General features: G+C 62.1%; 2 protein-coding genes across 3 annotated transcripts; both read left to right on the top strand.

Moving 5' to 3' along the window:
• Positions 1–241: 241 nt before the first annotated feature.
• Positions 242–11,808, top strand: CASC3 (CASC3 exon junction complex subunit). 2 transcript variants are annotated; one of them, XM_082297279.1, is made up of 14 exons: positions 242–519; positions 2,336–2,363; positions 2,661–2,698; positions 4,093–4,251; positions 4,328–4,479; positions 4,903–5,079; positions 5,274–5,959; positions 7,454–7,518; positions 7,714–7,828; positions 8,376–8,474; positions 9,060–9,274; positions 10,393–10,515; positions 10,670–10,746; positions 11,375–11,808. In XM_082297279.1, the coding sequence occupies exons 1-13, from the start codon at positions 253–255 to the stop codon at positions 10,703–10,705; spliced, it is 2,160 nt and encodes a 719-aa protein (XP_082153405.1). In that variant the 5' UTR covers positions 242–252; the 3' UTR covers positions 10,706–10,746; positions 11,375–11,808. The 2 variants fall into 2 exon arrangements, with proteins under 2 accessions (XP_082153405.1, XP_082153404.1); XM_082297278.1 differs by lacking the exon at positions 10,670–10,746.
• A 4,306-nt stretch (positions 11,809–16,114) lies between these two features.
• RAPGEFL1 (Rap guanine nucleotide exchange factor like 1) lies at positions 16,115–23,718 on the top strand (the record flags this gene model as incomplete). Its single annotated transcript, XM_082297303.1, has 15 exons — positions 16,115–16,544; positions 18,477–18,555; positions 19,015–19,165; positions 19,237–19,334; positions 19,884–19,996; positions 20,178–20,345; positions 20,433–20,530; positions 20,661–20,783; positions 20,866–21,044; positions 21,122–21,212; positions 21,928–21,978; positions 22,190–22,277; positions 22,366–22,430; positions 22,716–22,770; positions 23,594–23,718. 15 exons carry the CDS (start codon positions 16,115–16,117, stop codon positions 23,716–23,718), a joined length of 1,914 nt encoding a protein of 637 aa, XP_082153429.1.
• Between the last annotated feature and the right edge of the window lie 779 nt (positions 23,719–24,497).

Genomic DNA, 24,497 nt, shown 5'->3' with positions numbered 1-24,497 from the left:
TGCTTTTCGTTGTTGGTTTGGTTTTTGTTTTTTTTTTTTTTTTTGTTTTGGTTTGGTTTTTTTTACAATAAACAAGGAAAAGGCCGCTGGCTGCTGGTGTTTCCCTCCCCCATTTACCCGCCCTTCGCCGTGACGTCACTTCCGCTGGGCGGTGACGTCACCCCCGCGCGCGGCGCGCGCGCCCCCTGGCGGGCGGCGGCAGCGCGGCCGCGGTACCGGCGGGGGCCGTTCCCGTGGTGCCCCGCGGCCAAGATGGCGGACCGGCGGCGGCAGCGCGCCTCGCAGGACAGCGAGGACAGCGAGGGCTCGGCGGCCTCCGACAGCGCCGGCTCCGTGCCCGGTTCGCCCCGCTCCGCCCGCTCCCGCTCGGGCTCCGGATCCCGATCCCGCTCCGGCTCGCCCCGCCCACCGCACCGCCCGCCGCGCGGCGCCGCCGGGGCCCTCGGCGCTGGGCCGCGGGGCCGCGGGGCCGAGAGCGCCGGTGGGGCGGGGGGGAAGAGCGCGGCCGAGTCGGAGTGTGTGAGTGAGGAGAGCGCGGGAGGGGCTGGGGAGGCCTCGGGGCCGCTGGGGGTGGGGACAGGGGGCTCTGGTGTCTGAGTGTGGCCGGGGGGAAGTCGGGGAGCTTGGGGACGCTGAGGGCCCTGGGGAGGGAGGGGTCTGGGGGACGCGTTCTGGTGTCTGGGGGACTCGGGGGGAAGGTTGGGGACCCTGGGGAAAGGAGGGAGGGGGCTGAGGGATGTTCTGGTGTCTGGGGAAGTCGAGGGGGTTGGGACACTGAGGACGCAGGGCAGGGAGGGCTCTGAGAGAGGGGTTCTGGTGTCTAAAGAGTGTCTTGGGGAGCAGTGGGAGGACTGGGGGGCTCTGGTGTCGGGAGGCGTGGGGGAAGTTGTTCGGGGACTGATATTTGGACCTGCGGGCTGGGGGGACACTGGGGACGAAGTGGGGGTGGAGAGCTGAGGGAGCACCAGTCTGGGGAATTGGGGGAACTGGGCTGAACCCCCCCATAGTGTGTGTGGGAGAGCAGGGCTGGGGCAGCCTCAGGTGGGGTGGGCACCGCAGCTCCCCAGCACCAGGCAGGGGCTTCTCTCTGGCTCTCTGTGCCTTGTGGCTGGATTTCCCCAGTCTGAGATCCTGTCCCTGTTTCTGGGGTCCCTGCAGCAGGGACAGGTGGGTCGGTGCTGCTGTCTCCCCTCTCCGTGCAGTTCTGCTCTTGCAGTTCACATGCAGGTGCAATTCCCTCCTGGTTTGGGTTCTAATGCTGGTTATTTCCAGCTCTTTCCTGTTTTGGATTCCAGGGCTGGTTATTTCCAGCTCCCCCTGACTCCCAGTGTGTTTTTCTGTGGTGGTTTTGGGTTTATTTGTCACCTTGGTCAGGTTGTTTGTGCTCTGGGGTTGTTCTTGCTCTACAGTTGGGCTGATCTTTTCTTTTATCGTGGAATCATGGAATGGTTTGGGTTGGAAGGGACCTTAAAGCTCATCCACTTCCACCTCCTACCATGGGCAGGGACAGCTTCTACTATCCCAGGTTGATCCAGATCCCATCCAACCTGGCCTTGGTCACTTCCAGGGATGGGGCAGCCAGAACTTCTCTGGGTGACAGTTTTACTGAGCACTTTTCCTGCTCTAAGCTGTTCCCTTCATTCAGTCCCTTCCCTGAGCTGGGTCCTGCTCGGCCTCTCTTTGTTATTCCCTGCTCTTGCCCTTTCCCTGGCTCTCGGGAGGGATCCCGGTTCCCCTGTTGCTGTCACTCTGTTCCCTGGAGACCCCCAGCACTGACGGACTGTGCCTTGCTCTCAATATTCCCCCACTGTAGCTGCTCTAGAAGGTTCTTGGAAAACGGCTCTGGGAGCCTGGAATCTGTTTTTTCTTGGTCACTGGAGCTGAACTTTCAAGGGTGGCTGCAATAGGGTCAGGGCCAGACCTTGCTGTCATCATGTCTGGGATCATGGGATGCTGGATATTAGGAAAAATGGACATTAGGACAAAAGAGTAGCTATTAAGAAAAGATATTAAGATAGTAGAGACTAAGAAAGTAGTTTTTTAGGGAAAATTTCTTCATGGAAGGGGTGGTCAGGCACTGGCACTAGGTGCCCAAGGAATGGTGGAATCCCCATCCCTGGAAGTGTACAAAAAGTGTGGATGTGGCTTTTGGGGACATGGTTTACTGGTGACATGGGGCTGGTGCTGGTAGAAGGTTGGGCTTGATCTTAAAGATCTTTTCCAATCTAAACAATTCCATCGTTCTGTGATTTTGTGAATCCATGATTCTGTGTTGCTGGGTACTTGGCTGCTGCCCTCCCCTCCTCTAACTCCCCTCTCTCTTCTCTCTCTGCAGGAAAGTGAGGATGGCATTGAAGGAGATGGTGAGTGATGGCTCTTGGGCAGGGTTGTTTGTGTGCAAAAAAAGTTAAAACTAGACAAAACAGCTTTTCCAACAGTCTTCTGGTTGTTGCCATCCCAAATATTCACTTGTAACAGCAGGTAGATATGGGGTGCAGGGACAGCATGCCCCAAACTTGCCCCTGCTCCCTCTTGAGCTGGCTGTGGCATTGATCTGGGGTGGTGCTGGCATCCAAATTCCCTTTGGAAGGGTTTTGGTCACATGGGAGAGGAGCCACCTCCAGCCCTGCCCTGACCCCACCTCCTTTCCCTCCCCACAGCTGTGCTCTCCGACTACGAAAGCGCCGAGGACTCGGAGGTAAGGGCAGGCTCTGTCCTGATTCTCATGGAGTTTCAGAACAAACCCAATTTGCATCCTTGGATTCCTTCCACTGACCCTTCTGTCTCCTGAGGAAACAGCCTCCCCTAGTCCCAGCCCCTGGCACTGGGACCAGTGTCACTGTGCTGCTGGGGAGGGTGTAGGGCCAGTATGTGCAAGGGAAAACTCTCCTGGCTCCTCGCACTGGGAACAGGATTTGCCATGGCCAAGAAGGGCGTGGGAGGCGTGTGGGATGCTTGTTGGGTTTTAATTAGTTGGAATTAAAAAGCAAAGTGGTGGTTGGGAGCATCCCAGGAGCTTCCCTCTGTTCTGAGGGAGCAGCCAGAGGGGAGATGCACCTTGGGAGTTGGGGAGTGCTGAGGGAATCCCATCCCACCCGTGCCTGGGGGCTGCAGGTTCCCCTGGATTTTTAGTTCAGGTCTCTAAAGTTCGAGATTTCCAGGGAGTTTAGAGAAGTTCTGGTCTCTAAGGATTATAGTGAAGGCTTTCTAAGGAAAATCCATCTCTGTTTTGGGAACCTTGAGGGAAACAGTGGCTAGAGAACATGCAAACCACCAGGCAGAGGAAATCCAGGCTGTTTATTTGGGAATTAATTTCAGTTTGGGAATTAATCTATGGTATTAACAAGGAAGGAGCGTGGCAGGCTGCAGAGGTGACAGGGCAGCTCCTGGAGCTCTTCCAGCCCGGAATCCCGCGTGGAGGCTCCTGGTGGCAGCTGGGTTGTTGCATCACTGCCGTGCCAGGATGACTCTGTTCCTGTGCCTAAAAATAATGCCCGGCCTGGGCTTCCCCGGCATAAACACCGGGAGCAGCCGATGTGCAAAGGCTGTGTTGAAAGAGGAAAATGGAGCAGGGTTTGGTTAATCACCCTGAGCTATTTTTAGTTCGGCTCCAGCCTCTGGAGGCTCCTGGGGGTGAAACCAGGTCATGCTCCTGAGCAGAGTGAGTCAGCTGAGGAACTCCAGGGAATTTGGAAACGTGGCCCTGGCTGGATCCAGACCCTCAGTGTGGAAGGAAGGGCCTGTGATCACCAGTCTTCCCAGTCTGTAGGAGCAGACTGGAGTGGTGGGATGCTGCATCTTTGTGGGGCAGCTGTTCCCAGCTCCATTCCATTTCGCCTGTTGGACCCTCCCTCTCTCAGGAGAGGTTGGGTTTAACCGTTGCTTTTCCTGTGAAAATACAGGGATAGGAAGAATTTTAGGAGCTTATCCTCTGCTTTGGAAGAGTCATGTCTAACATCTGGAACAGGGATCTAACTCCAGAACTGAGGGAATTCCTGGGGGATCTGTTGCTGGATCTAACTCCGGATTTGGGGAGATTCCTGGCAGATCTGTTGCTAATGCAGCACATTTGAGTCACTGGCTGTCTCCCAGGCAGAGGAAGAGGATTACAGCGAGGAAGAAAGCTCCAAGGTGGAGCTGAAGCAGGACAGCAACGATTCCTGCGAGTCGGCGGCCAGAGGGGAGAAGGGCAGTGAGAAGGCAGATCCCAAGGGAGCGGTGACGGGCGAGCGGCAGAGCGGGGACGGGCAGGTGGGTGTCCCACGGCTCCGGGCTGGGGGCTGGCAGCAGGACTGCTGCAGTGGTGAGAGCTCCCTGGTTCTGACAGGAGAGCACGGAGCCTGTGGAGAAGAAAGTTGGGAAGAAGGTTCCCAAGCACCTGGACGACGATGAGGATCGGAAGAACCCAGCATACATCCCACGCAAGGGGCTCTTCTTTGAGCATGACCTCCGAGGGCAGACGCAGGAGGAGGAGGTCAGGTATGTGAGTGTCCCCCTGGGGCTCTGGGAGGGATGGGCCAGCTTCCAGGCCAACTTCCAGGCCAGCTTCCAGGCCAGCCTCTGGCAGCAGGGCTTGTTGCTTCAGTGGGATGCACTGGGAAAGTCTGTGCTTCTGTTACCTGCTCTGTGTCCTGCCAGGACACTTCAGCTCTTTGATTTGAAAGGCAGGTGCAAAAAAACTCACAAAAAAGCCTTGTGCCAGGCAACAGTGACCCTTTGAGCTGCTTTTCCCAAATAGCAGTGGATCACCAGCAGCTGCTGGGCAGGAGGAGCAGGAAGGAGAGATGCTGCCTCCTCTGCCTTCCCTGCCCCAGGAATGCTCGGGCTCTGTGTGTGGGACTGCTTGGAACTGCCACATACTGGCCTTACAGCTCCTTGCACCTCTGTGTGTCCCTGTTCCAGGCCAAAAGGTCGTCAGCGGAAGCTGTGGAAGGACGAGGGGCGCTGGGAACACGACAAATTCCGTGAGGACGAGCAGGCCCCCAAGACCAGGCAGGAGCTGATCGCACTGTACGGATATGACATCCGGTCAGCCCACAACCCCGACGACATCAAACCCCGGAGGATGCGCAAACCACGGTGAGCCCCAGAGTCACCCCAGGGCCTGGATTGTCCCAGGGAGAGGGGCCAGGTGTGGAGCTCCGAAGAGGGAAAGCCTTGTCATGTGGGACCTTGTTCCTGGGGTTTCTAGATGTGCATCCTGTTCCCTGGCACAGCGATTCTTCCCACCCAGGGTCTTCTTTCTAGTGAATTGTTCTGTTTTTCTCTCCCAGGTTTGGCAGTCCCCCTCAGCGAGACCCGAACTGGTCCAACGAGAGGCCCCCCAAGCCCCCAAGGCACCAGGGTGCCAAGAGCCCCTCAGCCCCCCCACGGTCATTCAACAGCCGCAGCTCTGCCAGCACCAGCAGGATGCCCCCTGCCAGGAACTACCCCAGGATGGGGGGCTACAAGGAGACCCGGCCGGGCTACCGGGCTTCGGAAGCGACTGTCCCGCACCGGAATGGGGAACAAGCCAAGCAGGAGAGCAGCTACCGCGGGAAACGCACAGAGCAGAGCCCCTCGAGGGACACGTCCCCCGAGTTGGAGGTGGCACATATCCACGGCAGCCCTGGGAAGGAGGAGGGGGCTCTGGAAAACCAAGCCATGGCTGCCGACGCTGCGCAGCCGCCGCCAGACAGACCAGTCGAGAAGAAATCTTATTCCCGGGCAAGAAGGACCAGAGTCAAGGCTGGGGACGCGGGGAAGCTGGCAGAGGAAGCGCCCGCTTCCGAGGGGGTGGCTCCCGTGATTCCAAAACCCACGCCAGCCGAGAGCTCCCCCCCACCAGCCAAGAGCAACTGGGAGTCGCCGGTGGAATCCAGCGTGGATGGACTTGAGCAGGAGATGACCCAGATGAACCTGACGGAGCAGAACTGGAGCCCAGGGCAGTCCCAGTTCATCCCGCCCCGGGAGCTGAGGGGTAAGTGGGAGCAGCCTCCCGGTTTTCCAGCAGCCCAGTTCTATCCTGATCCGTGCAGCTGGTCAGAGCTGAGCTGCCTCTGCCCAACAGATTCCCAGGGTGGGTGCAGAGTAATGGTTCCTGCTAAGAAAGTGCAGTATGGACACAACAGCACAGAAAAAGGAAAAATTAAACATTTCAGTGTAGGTGAGTGGAATTAGGACTGGGAAGGATGGAAGCGGAGATCCTTTCCCTGTGATGTGAATCACAGCAAGACTGAGCCCTGCTGCAGGAGAGCATGAGATAAGGATCAGTAACTGGGCTCGTGGTGTCCTGCTCGGAGCAGGAAGCAACTTTTCCCTGTTGATCAGCTCATTTCCTGGCACTGGGATTTGGTTGCCAGTAGCCAAGGCCTGGCTGGGATTGGCAAATCTCTTTGTGCTTGGGAGGAGGAAGGGACATGGGACAGAGTTACCCGGTGCCAGATGAGGACAGTTCCAGTTGTGCATCCACAGAGAGGTCATCCAGGTATAATTATCCCTTTGCAGAATTAGAGTCTGTTCTGGGAAGCGTTAGAATGCTTCCCGAGGGGAGTAAAACTGGAGCAAGGAGAAGGAAGTGACTTGCTGCTTTCGTAAGCGTCTGTGAGGTTGAGGTCGTGGAACCAGAAGTCATTTGATACTGGTGGGACTGGGAAGTCTGTGCGAACAGACCCCTGGACAGGCTGGAAACGTGACAGTGGGATGAGAGTTCAAAAGTGCTGAGATTGTCTGTTTTGGGGTTATTTTAATGCGCAAAAATGAAGCATCTTCCCAAATTTCCCACAGGCCAGCTCTTGGCTGCAGGTACAAGATCATGTTCTGCTGTGAGAAGGATGATGACTCTGCTGTCCCTTTTTTGTCCCTAGCAGAGGAGGGAGGAGTTAATTCTGGGAAGCATTTGGCTCCCATCAGTCCATTCTGTATTTCTCTGCCTGTATTTGCACTGTCAGTGACCCAAGAGCACTTCCAGTGTTTGTTTTATCCATTTTCACTCCCTTGGAATCACCTGTGATCACCTTGGCTCTGTGGTTTTAAGCCATGGTTTAAAATTGACTTTGCTGTGAATTCATGTGGATTCACTTTGCTGTTTGAATCCAAAAGAGCCTGTGATAAAAGCGTTCACACCCTTCAGAGGGTTTAAACTGCAGCTTCAGATCCCACATGGATCCTTGATCCACTCGGAGGAGATCCGTGTCTCAGCACACACAGAGCTCAGAGCAGGACCTGAGTTTCAAGCTGGGGATTTAGTTTTGAAGCAGGATTTAGGCATTGCTAAGCACCGTGGATGAGTGTGCAGTGACAAAACAGCCTCTAATTTGTCCCAAAATATTTTAAACCATCACCGGGGCGATGAAGTCCGAAGGTTCTGTGTCATGGGAGCCAGAGCTGAGCTGCAGCCACGCCCCCAGGCGAGGCGGCTCTGGCTTGGGAACCAGCACAAACCACAGTAATAACCAGTCTGTTCCTTCCTCAGGTATTCCCAACCATATGCACGTGGGAACTGGGCCACCACCGCAGTTTAACCGGATGGAGGAGATGGTAACGTGTGATCCCGGAGCGTGACTCCGGCTGTGCGGCGCGCGGGAGACGGGCTCTAATTGTGTTGGGGTTGTGGTAATTACAGGCTGTTGACACCTCAGCCTTTCCCTTGTGGGGGTGTTTGGGGGTGACCCAGGGGAGGTTTGGGGGTCGGGTAGTTGCCTCACAGCCCCTCTGAGCCCTGGACTCTCGCAGGCAGTGCAGGGGGGCCGTGTGAAGCGCTACTCGTCGCAGCGGCAGAGACCCCCCGTGCCGGAGCCAGCGCCCCCCATGCACATCAGCATCATGGAAGGGCACTACTACGACCCACGTGAGTGTTTCCCTCCTGCTCCTGTGGCTCCATGTGTGCTCAGAGCTGAGCAGCTGGAGCAGGGATCCCCCCACTCCTGTTGGAGTCAGGACTTTGTCTTCTCTTTCCTTTGTTGTAGTGGCACTGTGTCCCCTCATACAGTGTCTAAAAGGCAGCTGGGAGCGTCCCTGGTTGTGTTTAAACCCGTGGAATTATCCTCAGTGCTATCCCCTCTCTATGCCAGGGCTCTTAGGACACCCCAATTCTTCCCGAGAACAGGGATTTAAAATGAACTTTAAATCAGGTCTTTGACGTTTGAGCATGGGGAGAACAGGACTGCAGATGGATTAGCAATTCCCTTCAGCATTTAAAGTGTTAGAGAAGAAATTCCCTGAGTATTTTCCTGCTTTGTAAAGGGAGTAGGAGGCTTTTCTTTAGGGAGCATGTGGCATCTGTGAGCCCAGGAGCCTCTGTGTGCCGTGGGAGCAGGCTGGGCTATGTGTGCCCGGCTGCAGGAGAATGAAATTCCATGGAGCTTTTCCTTACAGCCTGTCATGTGTTGTTGCAGTACAATTCCAGGGACCAATCTACACCCACGGTGAGAACCCAGCCCCGCTGCCGCCCCAAGGGATGATTGTGCAGCCGGAGATGCACCTTCCTCATCCAGGTGAGGAGTCAGTGGGACACCCCTGGACCTGGGGAACAGAGAACTCTGGTCTCCCACAGCCTCTGTCATGGGGGGAATCCATTTTCCTTTGTTTCTGCAACATGGAAGAGACCTGCTCCCTCCTGCAGTGAGGCTGAACCAGTATCAGTTTTAAGGAAAGAAAAAATAGGTGTTTCTGGAGCTTCCAGCCAGTGCAGGACGGGGGGAACTGAAGCTTTTGGCAGCTCCTAGCTGGGTTTTTGCAGGTGCCTGTGGGGCCTCACCAGGCTGGGCCGCTCCCTTCCGTGGGCACTGGGCTGGTTCCTCACTCCCTGGCCCTGTAGCTCAGGAAAAAGCAGAACTGGGAGCTGTCGAACACGTTCTCTGCTTGCCCACACAAATTGTTCCCTGCAGTGGAGTTGTGCTGGGGCCATATCTGCTTCCGGTGAATGCGGAACTGGGGAGGGGGCCATGCTCTGCTGCTCTGTGTCCCTCCCCAGCGTGGGGCTGCAGGGAAACCTTGGAGCAGAGTGTGCTCCTTCTTGGTGCTACCCCAGGACACTCTGGCTTCTTGGGTGACATCCATCTGCTTCCCATCACCTCCAGGTTTACACCCCCACCAGACGCCCCCTGCCATGGCAAACCCTGGCCTCTACCCCCCACCAGTGTCCATGCCCCCGGGCCAGCCTCCACCGCAGCAGCTGCTCACTCCAACTTACTTCTCCGCCCCTGGAGTGATGAATTTTGGGAATCCTGGCTACCCCTACCCCCCTGGAGCTCTGCCCCCTCCGCCCCCTCCTCATCTCTATTCCAACACGCAGGTAAGCCAAGTGCGCCGCGGCTCCTTCCCGGGCAGGAGCAGGTGGGATGCTGTGGAGTGTGGGATGTGTTCTGCGAGGTGTTCCTGGGAGAGGATGTGGAGCAGCTGGGCTGCTCCATGGGGAAAGGCTGCTGTCATCCCAGAAAGGATTGTTCCTGTGGCTGCTGTGCAGCTCCCTGAGTGCAGCGGGCAGTGGGTGAAATCCTGTTCTGGGGGGTCTGGAATTGAGGTGTTCCCTTATGGAGCAGGGATACAGCCCCTCCAGGGCCCTGCTGAGCCAAGGATACCTTGGGAATGGCTTTAGAAGTGAGTTCTGTTGAGATGGAAGCTGGGAACTGGCTGGTAGGAGCAGCATGGGGCTGGATTTTCCTGCTCCATGGCCCAACTCCGTGTCTACGGCTGCTGCTGGGCAGCAAGGAGGCAGATTGGATTGGGTCCCTGAGAAGGCAGATCAGATTACATCCCTGTGAGGAGGCAGATCAGATCACATCCGTGCGGGGAGGCAGATCAGACCAGATCCCTGAGGAGGCAGATTGGATTGGATCTCTGTGAGGATCAGACCAGATCTGATCCCTGTGAGGAAGCAGATAGATCGAATCCCTGAGGAGGCAGATCAGAACAGATCCTTGAAAAGGCAGATGAGACCAGAGCAGACCAGATCCTGGTGCCAGCGATGGTGCTGTGGCTGGAGCAGGGCTGACACTCCGTGGAAGGCTGGAGAGCTGCACATTCCCTGAGCTCCCAACCATCCCTGCCCTTCCCACTGCTCGGGCTGATCCAGGCAGGATCTCACCCTGCTTTGAGGGCAGTTCCCTGCCAGGCTGCAGGGCTGGGTGTGTAGGGGGGCCGTGTCCAGGTGGAAAAGCTGCTGTTGGGAAGTTCAGGCATTCCATGGACTGCAGGGTGAGGGAATCCCATCTGCATAGGCTGTGTCCTGTCTCTGCCAGAGTGGGGGGACCTTGGCAAGGGGTGGAGACACACAAGGGGCCTTGGGAGCTGATGTCTGGGGGGCGCGGCCGCTCTTGGCTCTGGCTGGGGTCAGCTGTCCAGCCCCGGTGGGTGCCGGGGGGGGCTCGCAGGGCCCCCCAGCCCGGAGCTCTGATCCTGCTGCTCCTGCAGGCGCAGTCCCAGGTGTATGGGGGGGTCACCTACTACAACACTGTCCAGCAGCAGGTGCAGCCCAAGCCCTCCCCGCCCCGCCGGACGTCCCAGCCTGTGACCATCAAGCCGCCCCCTCCAGAGGTACCATCCCCTCACAGTCGGTCCCTGTGTGTGTGTGGTGTCACTGGTGTGTGCTTGGCTGCAGTTCCCCCTCCCATCCCAAAAAAATAACGTTGTTCTTTTGTAAGGGGAAATCTTAAAACTTGTCTCGTCTCTGACCTGTCCCAAACCTCAGCTTCTCGTTGCAGGTGGTAAGCAGGGCTCCAGTTAATTTGAGTTACTTAAAACTTTAAAACTAAAACCACGTAAAAAGTAAGTCTGAAGTTGACTCTTTTTTTATTTTATTTGCTCAGGGTAGAAAACAGGACAATTAGAACAATAGAAAACAGGACAAAACAGGACAAGAGAGGGAAAAATCCAGCCCTGTCTGGAGGACCTAGGAGGCAGGGAGTTCTCTGGAAGGATAAACGTTGAGAACTCAGCAGATAATTCAAGCAGTAGAGTTAAAGGTTTTTCAGGATGCGAGTGCTTCCCTGTGCTGGGAATGGTCCCTTGCTCTAGTGCTGTGAGCTGTGCGTGTGTGAGCGTGCTGGAATGCCACGTGTGTTTTTGGTTTCCCTTTCCATACCTTCTTCACGTATGGAAGCCAAGCAAGCCTGGACCTGGGCAGGCATGTGCTGGTGGGTTCCCGTACATGGGGAGGGATGGGAAACAAATTGTCTGATGGAGGGGCCCTGGAAAGGCCTCGTGATGGAAAAATCTGGAACCATGAGGAGGGGTTGGCACAGGGGGCTGGTTGTGCCCGGAGAGGTGGAGGGCGGGTTGGCACCTGGGTGTGGGGGGGAGGTTGCTGGCAAGACCCAGCCATAGCACTGTTGCCCCCCATGTGAGGGTTTGGGGGGCTCTAAACCTCTGCTGCTCTTCCCTCTTCTCCTCCCAGGACAGCAAAGGTGAAAAATCAAAGGAGAGGAGCAACACGTAGGAACACGGCTACAGGAATCCCAGCGCCAGACTCGGCACCTCAGCAAGGAGGAAGTTGTTCCTTGGAATGGCTCCTTCCCTGTGCGGAGGTGAGGCAGTGGGATGAGACACCTGCACCGTGCTCAGGGCCAGGCACTTTCCCCGTGGCCTGAGCGGTGCCTTCCCGAAATCCATCTCGCTGCTGCCCACTCCCCTCGTCCCCCGCGCTGGGGCCGCCGAAGAACCAACCCCTGAGTCGGTCCTTGGCCACACGTTCTCCCAAGTTCTCCCCGTTACTAAATGTTCCCTGCTCCCTCCTGGGATGTCAAACTCCGCTGGCTTGATCGTGGTCTCTGTTTTTATTTAAGGAATGAAGCAGCTCCTTCAGTAAAGCTGATTTGTTTCTTTTGGGTATTTCATATTTATTTGTTTGGGTAAGCAGCAGTGACATCCCCCCAGCCCAGTTCATTCTTCATTTCAATTCTCTTTTCAATTAGCAAGTTGATTTCTGCCACTTTTGACACAGGAGAAGGGCAATGGAGCCATGGGAAGCTGTTGGGAATATGCTGCCTGGGCAGGAACCACCTAATTTAGGAGCTCCCCAATTCTTTTCCCAACAAGCTGTTGGTAACTGGTGTGTTTGAGTTCTCAGGTGGGAATCCACAGGGTGACCCCCGTCCCTGCTGTCCGCAGCAGCACAAGGGGACGTTTCCACCCTTCCTCTGCCAAATCCACAGAGAGAGGGGGAGGTTTGTGGGCACCCAGCACCCCGACACTGCCCGAGCAGCCCAGCCAGCACCCAAACCAGCTCAGCAGGGCCAGGTTTGCTCCCAGCACTTGGGTGTTGCTGCTGGGGCTGTGGAGGGTTTTGGAACCCGCCCCAACGCACCCGGCTGGGCTCTGGCCCTACAAGGAAGCGCCTCAGCCCTGCGCCAGCTCCTGCCTCACTTCCCCACAGCAGCCTTGTGTCCCCATTGGGATTCCTGATCCCATGGGGTGACTGTCACCGCAGCTGTGCCACGCTGATCCTGGCTGGCTCACCTGTGCCGCAGTGCCGCCGCTCTGCCTCCCGCATCCCACCGGCCCCGCGGCTCCGGCCCCGCTGCGGCTCCGGCTTGGCCACATCCTTGTAGCCGTTTGCAAATTGCATTAGGAAACTTGGCAGGGCCGGCTGCTGATTCCTGCCCATTCCTGCCGATTCCTGCTGCTCTCCTGAGCACGTGCCGGGACGCTGTGGGGACGCGCCAGCTGCCGGCGCAGGCACCGGGTGAGGGGGACGTCACCGAGCGAGCGGCGGCTCGGCCACCCCGTCCCCATCTGCGGCCAGGATGGGGGCCCGGCACCCACCTGCTTGTTCTCTGTGTGGATCCTTTATCCATGCATGGCTCTTCAGCAGAAATTCCTTCTTTCTTTGGTGTTTGTGACTCCATGACCTTCTGTGTCTTGTTTCAGCCACCAAAGCCACATTCCTAAAGCAGAATCCCCTCGTGTTTTAGATGTCACCGTGTCTCTGCCTTAAGGCTGACGTGTGTCATTGACGCATTGGTGACACGACCAAAATCCTGGACCTTGCACCCCCATGTTGGGGTTTTGGTGTTAACCTGGATTCCTATCCTGTGGGATGTACATCCCTAACAGCGTTGTAGGAAGCAGACAGCTCTTGTGTGTCCTTCCTGGGGCTGAGAGCCACAGGGACAGTGTCCACCTGAGCTTCCTTGGCAGGACCAGCGTCACCTCTGCTGTGTCCCAGGAGCTGTTCTCCTCTTCCCAGGAGCCACCCTCCTCTTCCTAGGTGCAGCTCTGCCCTTCTCAGGAGCTCACCGTGGGACTGGAATTACAGCTCCGCTGTGCCTGGTGCCAGCCGTCCTCGCCCCCACATCCCTGGAAGCAGCTGCCACCCATCCCCAGCCCAGCTCTGCCCTGGTAGCAGGGCTGGAGGGAGCCCCCTCCTCTCTCTGGGGGGGGCTGATGTGAGCCCCCTCCTCTTCGCCAGCCTCACTGGCTCACAGGGAAGGACCAACTGTTGTGTTGGTGGTGCGGGAGCTGCCGCCTGCGCGTTTGTGCCGCGCTGCCTCCGCCTTGGCAGCCACAGCCTCCTGCCAGGCCCCCGCCCACCTGCCCACGCCAAATAGGGGTGGGGGGCATGTACCCCACTCCTGTTACACCCTGATCCTGTGGATGGAGCATCACGGTGAGCTCTGCCCTCCTGCGGCCAGGCTGCGCGGGGGAAGGATGCTGGTGGGACTTGCCCATGCCACAGTGGAAGGGTGGCTTTGAGGGCAGGGGGGACCCCAACTCCCCCCTTTGCATCCCACTCTCTTTTCCTCCCTTCTCTGTAGGTCTCCCCAGTTCCTGCCCTCACTGCTGGCAGTGGCGTAGGGGTCCCAGAGGCCATTTGACAGTGGGGTGGGGGTCCCAGAGCCCTTCCAGCAGCAGCAGCAGTAGGAGTCATCACCTTCCTGCCCCCATTGCTGTGCTGCGCCATCCCTCCCCAGCGCCTCTGCCTCAGTTTCCCTCCCTGGCAGGAGGATCGGGACTGAGCATGGTCCAGGATTTGGCTCAGCCCTTCACAGGGACCTAATGGAGGAGCTGCCCCCATCTCTTGGCAGTTCTCCCCTTCCCCAAATGTCTGACTCCCCTCTCCCAGCGCTGCAGCTGGGAAGTGGGTTAAGGCGCTGGCTTGGGGAGGGATTTTTCCCGGGGTGTAATTTTTCCCTCCTACACACGGTCTGTTTTGAGCGGTGCCTGGAGGCTTCGCACCCCCGGCTCACTGCCGGGGCGGGGGAATTCGCTGGCTGCCAACCGAGGGAAGCGCCCGCTCCAGATCCCAGCTCGTTAGGAGAAATAACAGCAAATTAATTAAGCCAATAGTTCACTCTGTGCCAGCAGTGCCCCCGTCCCTGCCGAGCTGGGGAGAGGGGATGGGATGGGCCGGATCTGGGGCACCTTTCCCAGGGGGAGCATTGCCCTCAGCATGGCACAGTGCTCCAGGTCCCTCCTGCCCGTGTGGCCCAGTGCATCCCCATTGCCACCAGCGAGTGAGGTCTGTCCGTGCCTCAGTTTCCCCTCCTGCTGTCAGGAGAAGCCCCTCTCTGCGTGGCTGAACCTGGCCAGCAGCACCACCTGCACCCAGGTCCGGGAACCCTTGCCCGGATGCCGTGGGGAAAGGCGATGGAGGAGCTCAACAGAGCGGGATTTTTTGGGGATGTTGGATGGGATGTGGGGGATCTGAACGCTGGAGGCTGGAGGAACAGAGGAGGGATGTGCCGGGCCATGCCGTGCTGTGCCATCCCGACAGGGCTCGGTGCAGCCGCGGATGGGGATGTGGGGATGTGGGGACGTGTTTTGCCGCTCTCTGGCAGCCGCATGGATGGAGTTGCCAGGCAACTGCCGGGTGGAGGCGAAGCGGGAACAAAGCGGGAGCTGCCGGGACCCTCGTTCCTCCATCCCTCCCCGAACCCCCCGGGCAGTGCGGCCCAGCAAAGGCCATGGGGTCACCTGCTGTGTCCCCCCGGCCGCTGCCGCCATCCCACCCCGGGGTTGCCGCAGGGCCGTGGGTTTGCAGGGGGATAGACTCGGGAGAACGGGACTAGGAGGACACAGGGTCTGTCCCACTGTTGTTTTCACCCGCTGGCGTGTCCAGAGGGTGCAAGGTGGGGCTGGGGGCAGTGGGCATGGGCAGGATGGGTGCTCAGCACCCCGCGGGTGCGGGGCAGGAGGATCAGCCCCAGGCAAGCGCCACATCTTGCCCTGCCCTGCCCCAGAACCTGCCCCAGAACCTGCCCCGGCACCTACCCCGGCACGCCGGGGCCCGTTGCGGCCTGGCAGGCGGCAGAGGGGGGGTCTGGCAGCCACCCCGACCTGCCCGCCCTGCCCGCGGGGGCACCCAGCCCCAGGGATGCCAGGGTGGGGGGTCTCGCACCCACCCCCGGCCCTTTCCCACACTGCGGCAGGTGCAGAGAGCTGGGCTGGGGGTCCGGGGGTGGGTCACCCCACAGCTAGGAATGTGCCCCTCCGTGCAGGGGACACTGGGGAGTGGCAGCACTGGGTAGGGGGAGGGGGGGGGAGCGGTGCCATGTGCCCCTGGGCTGGCGTGGGGGAGCTGTGTGGGTGTGCGAGGGGGACCAGGCACGGGGGTGTGCCGGGCGTGTGAGGCAGCACGTGGCAGGGGGCTGTGGGGCTGCGCCCCCCGGCCGCGGTGTGTGACAGCAGAGGGTGACAGACTCCGGGCTGGGTGTCCCCCCAGCCTGTACGGTGTGGTGGGGAGGTCGCGCGTGGCGGTACCCCGGGGATGCGAGGGGGGAATGCGGGGAGATGGATGCGGGGCCGGTAATGCATCACCTGTGCGGGGCTGCGGGGAAGCGGGCGGTGACCGTGTCCTGGGTGCGAGCCGCTGTCACCGCAGCCCCGGGGCGGGTTCGGTACCGAGTTCGGTGGTGCGGCGAGGGGGCGGGCAGGTGCCGTTGGCGGGGCCGGGGGCGGCGGCGGTGCGGGGAAAGGGGCGGGCAGGTGCCGGAGGCGGCGGCGGCGGGGCCGTAACGGGGCGGGGCGGTGCTGGCGGCGGGGCCGCGGCGGGGCCGGTGCGGGGCGGGCGCAACGCGCAGCCGGTGCGGGGCGGGCGGGGAGCGGCGCCGCGGCCCGAGCCCGAGCGGAGCCGAACGGAGCCGCCGCCGCCGCCGATGGGCCCCTGAGCCGCCGCCGCCGCCGCGCCCGGGCGGCCATGAAGCCGCTGGAGAAGTTGCTGAAGAAGCCGGGCTCGCACCTGCCCGTCCGCCCCGCCGCCCCCCCGGGGCAGGTACCGGGGCCGGGGTCGGTGCCGGCGCCGCGGCGGCAGAGCCTGTCGCGCCCGCCCGCCTCCCCGGAGGAGCCGGCGGGGCCCGCGGGGCCGGTACCGGGGGGCGAGGGCCGCTGGCTGGAGCTGCGGCCGCCCGAAGCGCCGCTCCGCTCCCCTGAGGATCCGTCACCGTGCGGCGACCGCGATCGGGACCGGGACCGGGACCGGGAGCCGCCGAGCCCGGAGCCGCCGCCCGCCGCCCGGTGCTGCTGCGGCTGCGGCTGCGCCCCCGCCGCGCCCGCGCCCCCCGAGCGGCTCCTGGCCGCGCTCCTCGACCGGCTGCCGGCGGCTGCACACGGGAGGGGCTGCGGGGCAGGTACGGGGCTGCGGAACCCACGGGACGGGCTGCGGGACCCCCGGGAGGGGCTGCGGGGGTGCCCGGGGTGGGGAGCGCGTGGATCGCGGGGCGATGCGGCGGAGCGGGGAGAGACCGGGGGCGGCCGCTGCTTGCGGGGGGGATGCGCTGGTGGATGCTGGGGTGGGAGACAGCGGGGTGCGGGACCCCGGTACCCGATGAGGCGGGTGGCCCTGCACAGGGCACAGCGGTGCTCGGTTGGGGTGACAAGGTCAAGGCCGGGTCCCCGCCGGGGCAGGGCGCCCGTGGCAGCGGGGCGGGCAGGAGTCTGCGGGGTGGGCAGGAGTTCCCCGGGCAAGGCACCGCGGCAGAGGGGCTGGCGGGGGATATGGGCTCAATGGCAGCGTCAGCTCGGTGGGGAACGGGGGTGGCCGGGCACCGGCAGTCACTGCAGCATCCACCTCCCGGTTGGATGGTCCTCAACATCCTCCTGGTGCTAAAATTAGCCCCGACGGGAGCTGCAGTGGAGGGGGGAGGGGTGGGCTGGACAGGCACAGGCCTCCCGGTGCTGTCCCACCACGGCTCCCCGTGCCCAGGTGTTGGGATGGTTTTGGTGCCAGAGCTGGGTGGGAGCCAGGTTGGGTGCAGGTGGGTGGGAGCCTTCCCACACCATGGGGATCCCTGTTCCGGCCAATCCCTCTCGGCTGCTGGGACCAGGGGCCATCGGGGACCCCAGGGCACTGCCAGCCCCCTGCTCCAGTGATGCCAGGGCCGGGATTGGGTGCAACCACTGACATGAGGAGCCCTCGGGTAGGGACGAGCTGGGACTGGCAGCACCAGGTCTTGCCTGCATCAACACGCTGCCAGGCCTGGCGGTGCTCGGGCTGGCAGGGAGCAGGGGGGCAGGAGCCAGCATGGGGGTCCCGACTTGGGAAAACGTCCCTGCGACTCTGGGGTACAGCGTGAGTGCTGCAGAGGGATGGGGAAACTGAGGCAGGGCTGCAGGGGGCTGCAGCCCAAAGGGATGGAGGAGTGTTCAACTCCTGCCCCACAGGCAGAACATGGGAAGGGGCTGCACTCAGGGCAGGGGGGCTGGGAGAGGTGGGGGCCGTGTACCTGCACCCCCCATGCTGCCGGTGCCCCCGTCTGTCCCTGTGCCCCAGACTGCCGTGTCCTGCTTTCGGCAGCAGCTGATGCCCCGTGGGTGCTCTGCCCGGTGCAGGGGTGCCAGGGGACCCTCTGCCCTGGCTTGGCACAGATCCGTGACCGGGTTAACAGCTGGGGGGTGACTGGGGGGATGGTCTGCATGGCCCCTCCGTGAGTTGGGTCCTTGGGCCTCTGAAGGGCTACCAGAGTATCCCCTGGGCACGTGGCAGAGCTGCTTGGGCACCCTCGGCTGGGGACCCGCTCGGGGCCGAGGGTTGCGCTGGTGCCGAGCGAGGGAGCGGTGCCGTGTCCAAAGGTCGTGGCGGTGACTGATGCCGGCTCTGACGGGTACTGACGCCGGTACCGGGCCCTCGGCTCACCTGGCCTTGCCAAAACACCTTCACAGGGTGGTGCCACCCGTGCTGCCCCGGAGAGCCCGGCTGTGGCACCCACCCAGTGTGCCTCGAGCTGCCTGCCTCAGTTTCCCTGCGCCGTGTCCTGCTGTGCCCGCGGCCGGGCTCTCACGGGGCTGCCGGGTGTGCCGGGGCGTCGCGGCCCCGGTCCCGCCCTGCCGGCGCCTCTGCCCCCACACCGGCTCGGCCGGGCCCGGCTGCCCCGGGGCTGGGAGCGGGCCCTGAGTCAGCGCCGGCGCGGGGGGGTTCGCGTGGGGCTCGGCCTCTCCCGGTGTCACCCTGCGAATTACCATCGCTCCCCTCACCCGCCCATCCCGCCGGGCACGGGGCCGCCGGGAGTGTCGGGGGGCTCTGTGGGTGGGGTGCCCACCCCTGTCCCCCCCTGTCCCCCCAGAGTCGCTGCTGGATGACATCGTGCTCACCCACTCGCTGTTCCTGCCCACCGAGCGCTTCCTGCAGCAGCTGCACCAGCAATATCCTGGAGGGTCCTGGGGGGCCCCGAGGGTGGGCACAAGGGTGGGTGAGGAGGGGTCGGAGGCTGGACATGAGGAGGGTATTGGGGTGCAGTGAGGGTGGGCATAAGGGGGCCATGAAGGGGACATGGTGGTGGCACAAGAGCTGGCATGAGGGTGCAACCAGGAGGGCACCAGCACGTGCACTAGGGTGCCATGAAGCCATGAGGATGACAAAGGGATGGGCATGGGGTTGCAAGGAGGAGTGGGACATGGGCAGGGCAGCAGGATGCTATGGGGGGCTCACAGGAGCAGCCGTGGGGGTGCCATGGGGGTGGGCTACGGGTTTGGGTGCAAGCTGGGCACTGTGGTGCTACCAGGGAGGGCACAAGGACCCTCAAGTGAGGTCCCTCGGTGCAGCGGGTGCTGGGGGGTGGCCGAGGGTCCCTCCTTGCCGTGGCACCTCCTTGACGGTGCCACCTTTGTGCTGGCGGCGGGCAGCCCCCCGGCGCGCTGGGAGGAGGGCTCCGGGCTGCAGCGCAAGCGGGCGGTGCTGGCCGTGCTGCTGCACTTCCTCGAGACCTACAAGGGGCTGCTGCAGGAGGAGGAGAGCGCCGGGAAGGTCATCAAGGTGGGTGTCCCCTTCCCGTGTCCCCCCAGCAGTCCCCTGCAGCCCCGGCCCTGACCCCTCTCACCCCACAGGAGCTTTATCTGCTCATCATGAAGGACACATCCCTCTACCACGAGCTGGAGGACGAGATCATCAAGCTGCACCAGCTCGTGGAGACCGTGGAGCTCAAGTGAGAAGAGGGTCAGGGGGTCCGGGGGTCCCCTGGTGGTCAGGGATGCCTGGGGGACCAGGGGTCACCATTGGTCAGGGGTTCCCGGGGAGGGCAGGGAATCCTATGGAGTCCAGGGTCCCCGTGGGACAAGAGATTCTCAGGGAGGACAGGGGTTCAGAATGTCCCAGGGGAGGGCAGAGGGTCCTGGGGGTCCCTGTGGGTCAGGGAGTCCTCAAGAAGGACGAGGAGTTGTGGCCCTTAGGGGTGCCCAGGGGCTGGAGGGGTCAGTAGCAGCCCCCTCCTGGTGCCCTCCCGGTTGCACCTTCACCTCCACCTTTGTGCCCCCCTCATGCCCTCGCCGTGCGCAGCCTCGGACCCCTCCCCACGGCACCCTCCTGCCCACCCTCCCCCTGTGCCCACCCTCAGTGTGCCCCAGTGCCCTCCCCGTGCCCACCCTCCTGCCATGCGGGAGGCCCTGGGTGGGGGCTGCCGGGGCACCCCGTGGGTCTCGGGGTGCAGCCCCGGGGGTCCAGGGCCCCACCTGAGCCCTGTCCTGTGCCCCCTCAGGGTGGCCGACGAGACGCCCCCCCCGAACAAGCAGGTGAAGCCGCTGTTCCGGCATTTCCGACGCATCGACTCCTGCCTGCAGACCCGGGTGGCATTTCGGGGTTCTGACGAGAGTGAGTGACTGTGGGGGGCAGCTGAGGGGGATTGGGGTCCCCTCCATGACCCACCAGCCTCTGCACGGGGCCGTGCCCACTCCGGGTCTGCTCAGCGTCCTCCCCGTGCCTCAGTTTCCCCGGTGAGCAGTGCCGGGGGTGGTGTGGGGGTGCCCGGCGCTGACCCCCCGCCCTCTCCCAGTTTTCTGCCGCGTCTACATGCCCGACCACTCGTACGTCACCATCCGCAGCCGCCTCTCGGCCTCGGTGCAGGACATCCTGGCCTCGGTCACCGAGAAGCTCCAGTACTCGGAGGAGCAGAGCGCCCGCGGGGACGCGCTCATCCTCGTCACCATGGCCTCGTCCGGAGGTGCCCGGGGGGCCGGGGGTGGTGGGGGGCTGCGGGCGGGGCTGGGGGGTCCGGCCGGTGCTGACCCCACCCTGTGCCCCGCGGCAGAGAAAGCGGTGCTGCAGCCCAGCGAGGAGTGCGTGTTCACCACCCTGGGCATCAACAGCCACCTCTTCGCCTGCACCAGGGACACTTTCGACTCCCTGGTGAGCTCCGTGGTGGGGACACCCCGGCAGGGACCGTTCCCCTCCCGGCACCTGGCACCGCGATCGGGGGGGGACGCTCCCATCCCGGGGCCAGCACCCCCTGAGTGCCCCATCCGGTGTCCCCTCGCAGGTGCCACTGCCCGAGGAGATCCAGGTGGTCCCGGGGGACACCGAGATCCACCGTGCGGAGCCCGAGGACGTCGCCAACCACCTCACAGCCTTCCACTGGGAGCTCTTCCGCTGCATCCACGAGGTTTTGGGGGGCTCGGGGGGCTCGGGGAGCTGCCGTGCTGTGGCGGGGGGTGGGCTCTGATGGAACGTGTGCGTCCCCCCAGCTGGAATTCGTGGATTACGTGTTCCACGGGGAGCGGGGCCGGCGGGAGACGGCGAACCTGGAGCTGCTGCTGCAGCGCTGCAGTGAAGTGCAGCACTGGGTGGGCACGGAGCTGCTGCTCTGCGAGGGGCTGGGCAAGCGCGCCCACCTGCTCAAGAAGCTCATCAAGATCGCTGCCATGTGAGTGGGGGGCCGGGGAGGGGCTGCTGGGGGGTCCCTGGGGTGCCCAGCTCGCCCCTCACGCTGTCCCCCACCAGCTGCAAGCAGAACCAGGACATGCTCTCGTTCTACGCCATCGTCATCGGCCTCAACAACGCCGCCGTCAGCCGCCTGCGCCTCACCTGGGAGGTGAGGGCTGGGGGGCCCCCGACCCCCATGGCGCTGCCAGGTCTTCCTGTGCCTTTCTGAACACCCCCAGGTGCTCCCTGACCCTTTCCCTGGGTGATCTCAGACCACCCCTGCGTGCTCCCTTTTCCCTCTGGGAGCTCTCACCCCACCCTCCAGTGCTCCCAGGACCTTCTGGATGCTCCCAGACCACCCCTGGGTGCTCCCTGACACCACCTGGGTGCTCCCAGGACCCTTGGGATGCTCATGCCCACAGCTGGCTGCTTCTTAGACCCCTCCTGAGTTCTTTCAGATCCCCCTTGAGTGCTCTTGGAACCCCTCAGGAGCTCCCTTCCCCCTCAGTACCCCCAGAACTTCTCTGGGTGCTCCCGGACTGCCCCTGGATGCTCCCACACCACTCTCCAGTGCTCCCCAGGACCCTCTGGATGCTCCCAGACCACCCCTGGGTGCTTCCAGGACCCTCGGGATGCTCATGCCCACACCTGGCTGCTCCCAGACCTCTCCTGGGTTCTTTCAGACCCCACCTCACCCTCACCCCAGTGCTTCCAGGACTCCTCTGGGTGCTTCCAGACCTTTCTGGGCCTTTCTGGACACCCTCAGATGCTCCCTGACCCTTTCCTGGGTGTTGCCAGAACCCCCTGGATGCTTCTGCCCACCCCTTTGGTGCTCCCTGACCCCCCTGGATGTTCCCTACCCTCCCGTTTTTTTGTCATTCCAGAAGCTCCCAGGGAAATTCAAGAACCTGTTTCGGAAGTTTGAGAACCTGACGGTGGGTGAGAGGTGTGGGGGCTCCCACGGGTGTTGGGGGGTCCCCAGGCCTCCCCTGGGGGTGTTTGGGGAGCAGGGGATGTTCCCAAGGTGTCCTTGCCCCCCTCCCACAGGCCACCAGCCCCATGCCCATGGCCACCTGCATGGGGGGGGGGAACCAAGGCACCCCCAGGGAGCCCTGCCCTAAAGCCTGACCCCCCTTTTCCCCCCAGGACCCCTGCAGGAACCACAAGACCTACCGGGAGGTGCTGGCCAAGATGAAGCCGCCCCTCATCCCCTTTGTGCCGCTCATCCTCAAAGGTGAGGGGGGGCTCAGGAGCTGCCCCATGGGGGTTTGGGGTCCCTCTAACACCCCACGGGACCCCCCATCACCTCCCCTGTCCCCCAGATCTGACCTTCCTGCACGAAGGCAGCAAGACCCTCCTGGATGGGCTGGTCAACGTGGAGAAACTGGTGGGTTCTAGGGGGAGATGGGGCAGAGGGACCCCCAGGGTGAGGGCAAGGGAGAGGGGACTCCCCTGAGGGGCTGGAGGACCCCCCAAGAGGGTTTGGGGCTCCCCTGTCTGGGGGGAGTGGGAGGGTTCAGGGTCCCCTGGGTGCAGAACGGGATCCTGGGGGAGGGGGGTCCCTGAGGGTGGGGGGTGTGCAGGAGGCTCCTGGGGGGGTTGCTGGTCCCTGGGGGGACTGGGTGGGGTCTCGGGGGGCTGGGGCTGACTCTGGGGTCTCTCTGTGCCCCAGCACTGCATCGCCGAGAAAGTGAGAACTGTGCGGAAGTACCGGAGCCGCCCCCTCTGTGAGTGGGGGGGACGGGGAGGGGGCACTGCCAGGGCTAGGGGGGCACTGCTGGGGGGGCCCACACGGGCCTGAGCCTGCAGTGCTGGCCCTGAGGGATGGGGATGTGGCCAGAGCCTCCTCACACCTTTTATCCATGTCCCTGCATCCCTAAATCCCTGCGTCCTCATCCCTTTATCCCTTCACCCTGCATCCTCATCCCTGCATCCCTCATCCCCTCACCCTTCATCCCCGTTCCTGAATCCCCATTCCTGCATCCCTGCATCCCCATCCCTTCACCTGCATCCCCTGCACCTCTTCCATCCCTCAATCCCCACTCTCACGTTGCCATCCCCATTTCCTTCCCGCATCCCCAACCCCTGCATCCCCTCCATCCCCAACCTCTCCATTCCCACATTGCATTTTCCCATCCCCGTCCATCCATCCCCTCCATCCCCAACCTCTCCATTCCCACATTGCATTTTCCCATCCCCGTCCATCCATCCCCTCCATCCCCAACCTCTCCATTCCCACATTGCATTTTCCCATCCCCGTCCATCCATCCCCTCCATCCCCAACCTCTCCATTCCCACATCGCATTTTCTCATCCCCACCCCTGCATCCCCTCCACCCCCACATCCCCTGCATTCCCACTACCGCCTTGCCATCCCTGTCCCTGCATCCCTCCATCATCATTCCCACATCCCCATTCCCATACTGCCATCTTCCTTCTTTCCATCCCTCCATCCCTGCATCCCCTCCACTGCCACACCCCCATTCCCACATTGTGCTTTCCCATCCCCATCCCTCCATTCCCATTCCCCCCGTTCTGGGGCTGTTCCCAGGCCTGGAGCTGGAGGCGTCCCCGGCCCAGCTGCAGACCAAGGCCTACGTGCGGCAGCTGCGCGTCATCGACAACCAGAACCTGCTCTTCGAGCTCTCCTACAAGCTGGAGCCCGGCAGCCAGTGAGGGGGGACCCACCCCGGGATCCCCAAACCCCGGGAAACCCCCCGGGGGGCCCGGAGCCCCCCAGCACTGACGCACTTTGCCCAGCCCCGGCCCTTGGGTGCTGCCCCCACCCTTGGGGGGGGTGAGTGGTGGGTTTGGGGACCCCCCGGCGCATCCCCCTCTCCCCCTGCCCCCTCCCCTGGCTGGGGCACAGGGGCCCCCGGGGGGGGTCATGTCCCCCCCCGTCCCCTCTATTTTTGTATGTGTGCCCCGCCCCCCTCCCAGACGTGTATATTTTGTACTGCCGCTGTCCGGAATTGTACATTTATTTTTTAAGAAAAAGGAGGAAAAAAAGAAAAAAAAAAAAAAAAGTCAAGCTGGGGGTGGGGCAGGGAGCCCCAATAAAAGTCTGTCCCGGCGCCTGTCTCTGATGTCATGGTAGGGATTGAGGTAATGATGGGAGTGACGTCACAGCATCGCTGTCGATGACGTCACGGTCCCGGTACTGACCGGGTGGATCCGACCTCTCCAAGATGGCGGCAACGCGAAGCCAACGTCTGACCTTCTAAACATGGCGGCCGCCACGGTTCCCGCCAACCCTCCCAACATGGCGGCTGCTGGGGGGGGTTATCCAGCTGACCTTCTCAATATGGCGGAAGGGAAAACGGGCGGCGTAGCCCAGCTCAGTCGTCTCATCACGGGCCTTCAGCAGCGTTTCGGCACAGAGCGGGGAACTTCTTCCCAGTGGTGCCACTCTGCTTTCGGTCACCGGGACGCCGCGGCACTGGACGTTCACACAG

The sequence above is a fragment of the Coloeus monedula genome (genome assembly GCF_965178545.1).
Source record: "Coloeus monedula genome assembly, chromosome: 26".
In the NCBI taxonomy this organism is placed as follows: domain Eukaryota; kingdom Metazoa; phylum Chordata; class Aves; order Passeriformes; family Corvidae; genus Coloeus; species Coloeus monedula.
Note: the sequence above shows the minus strand (reverse complement) of the source record. Positions and strands in the feature narration are given on the sequence as shown.

Excerpts from the sequence above, each read along its gene's own strand:
- CASC3 (XM_082297278.1), top strand. The coding sequence starts at position 253 with ATGGCGGACCGGCGGCGGCAGCGCGCCTCGCAGGACAGCGAGGACAGC. Across the intron at positions 2,364-2,660 it reads GGATGGCATTGAAGGAGATG|CTGTGCTCTCCGACTACGAA; the intron begins GTGAGTGATGGC and ends CCCTCCCCACAG. Across the intron at positions 2,699-4,092 it reads AAAGCGCCGAGGACTCGGAG|GCAGAGGAAGAGGATTACAG; the intron begins GTAAGGGCAGGC and ends GCTGTCTCCCAG.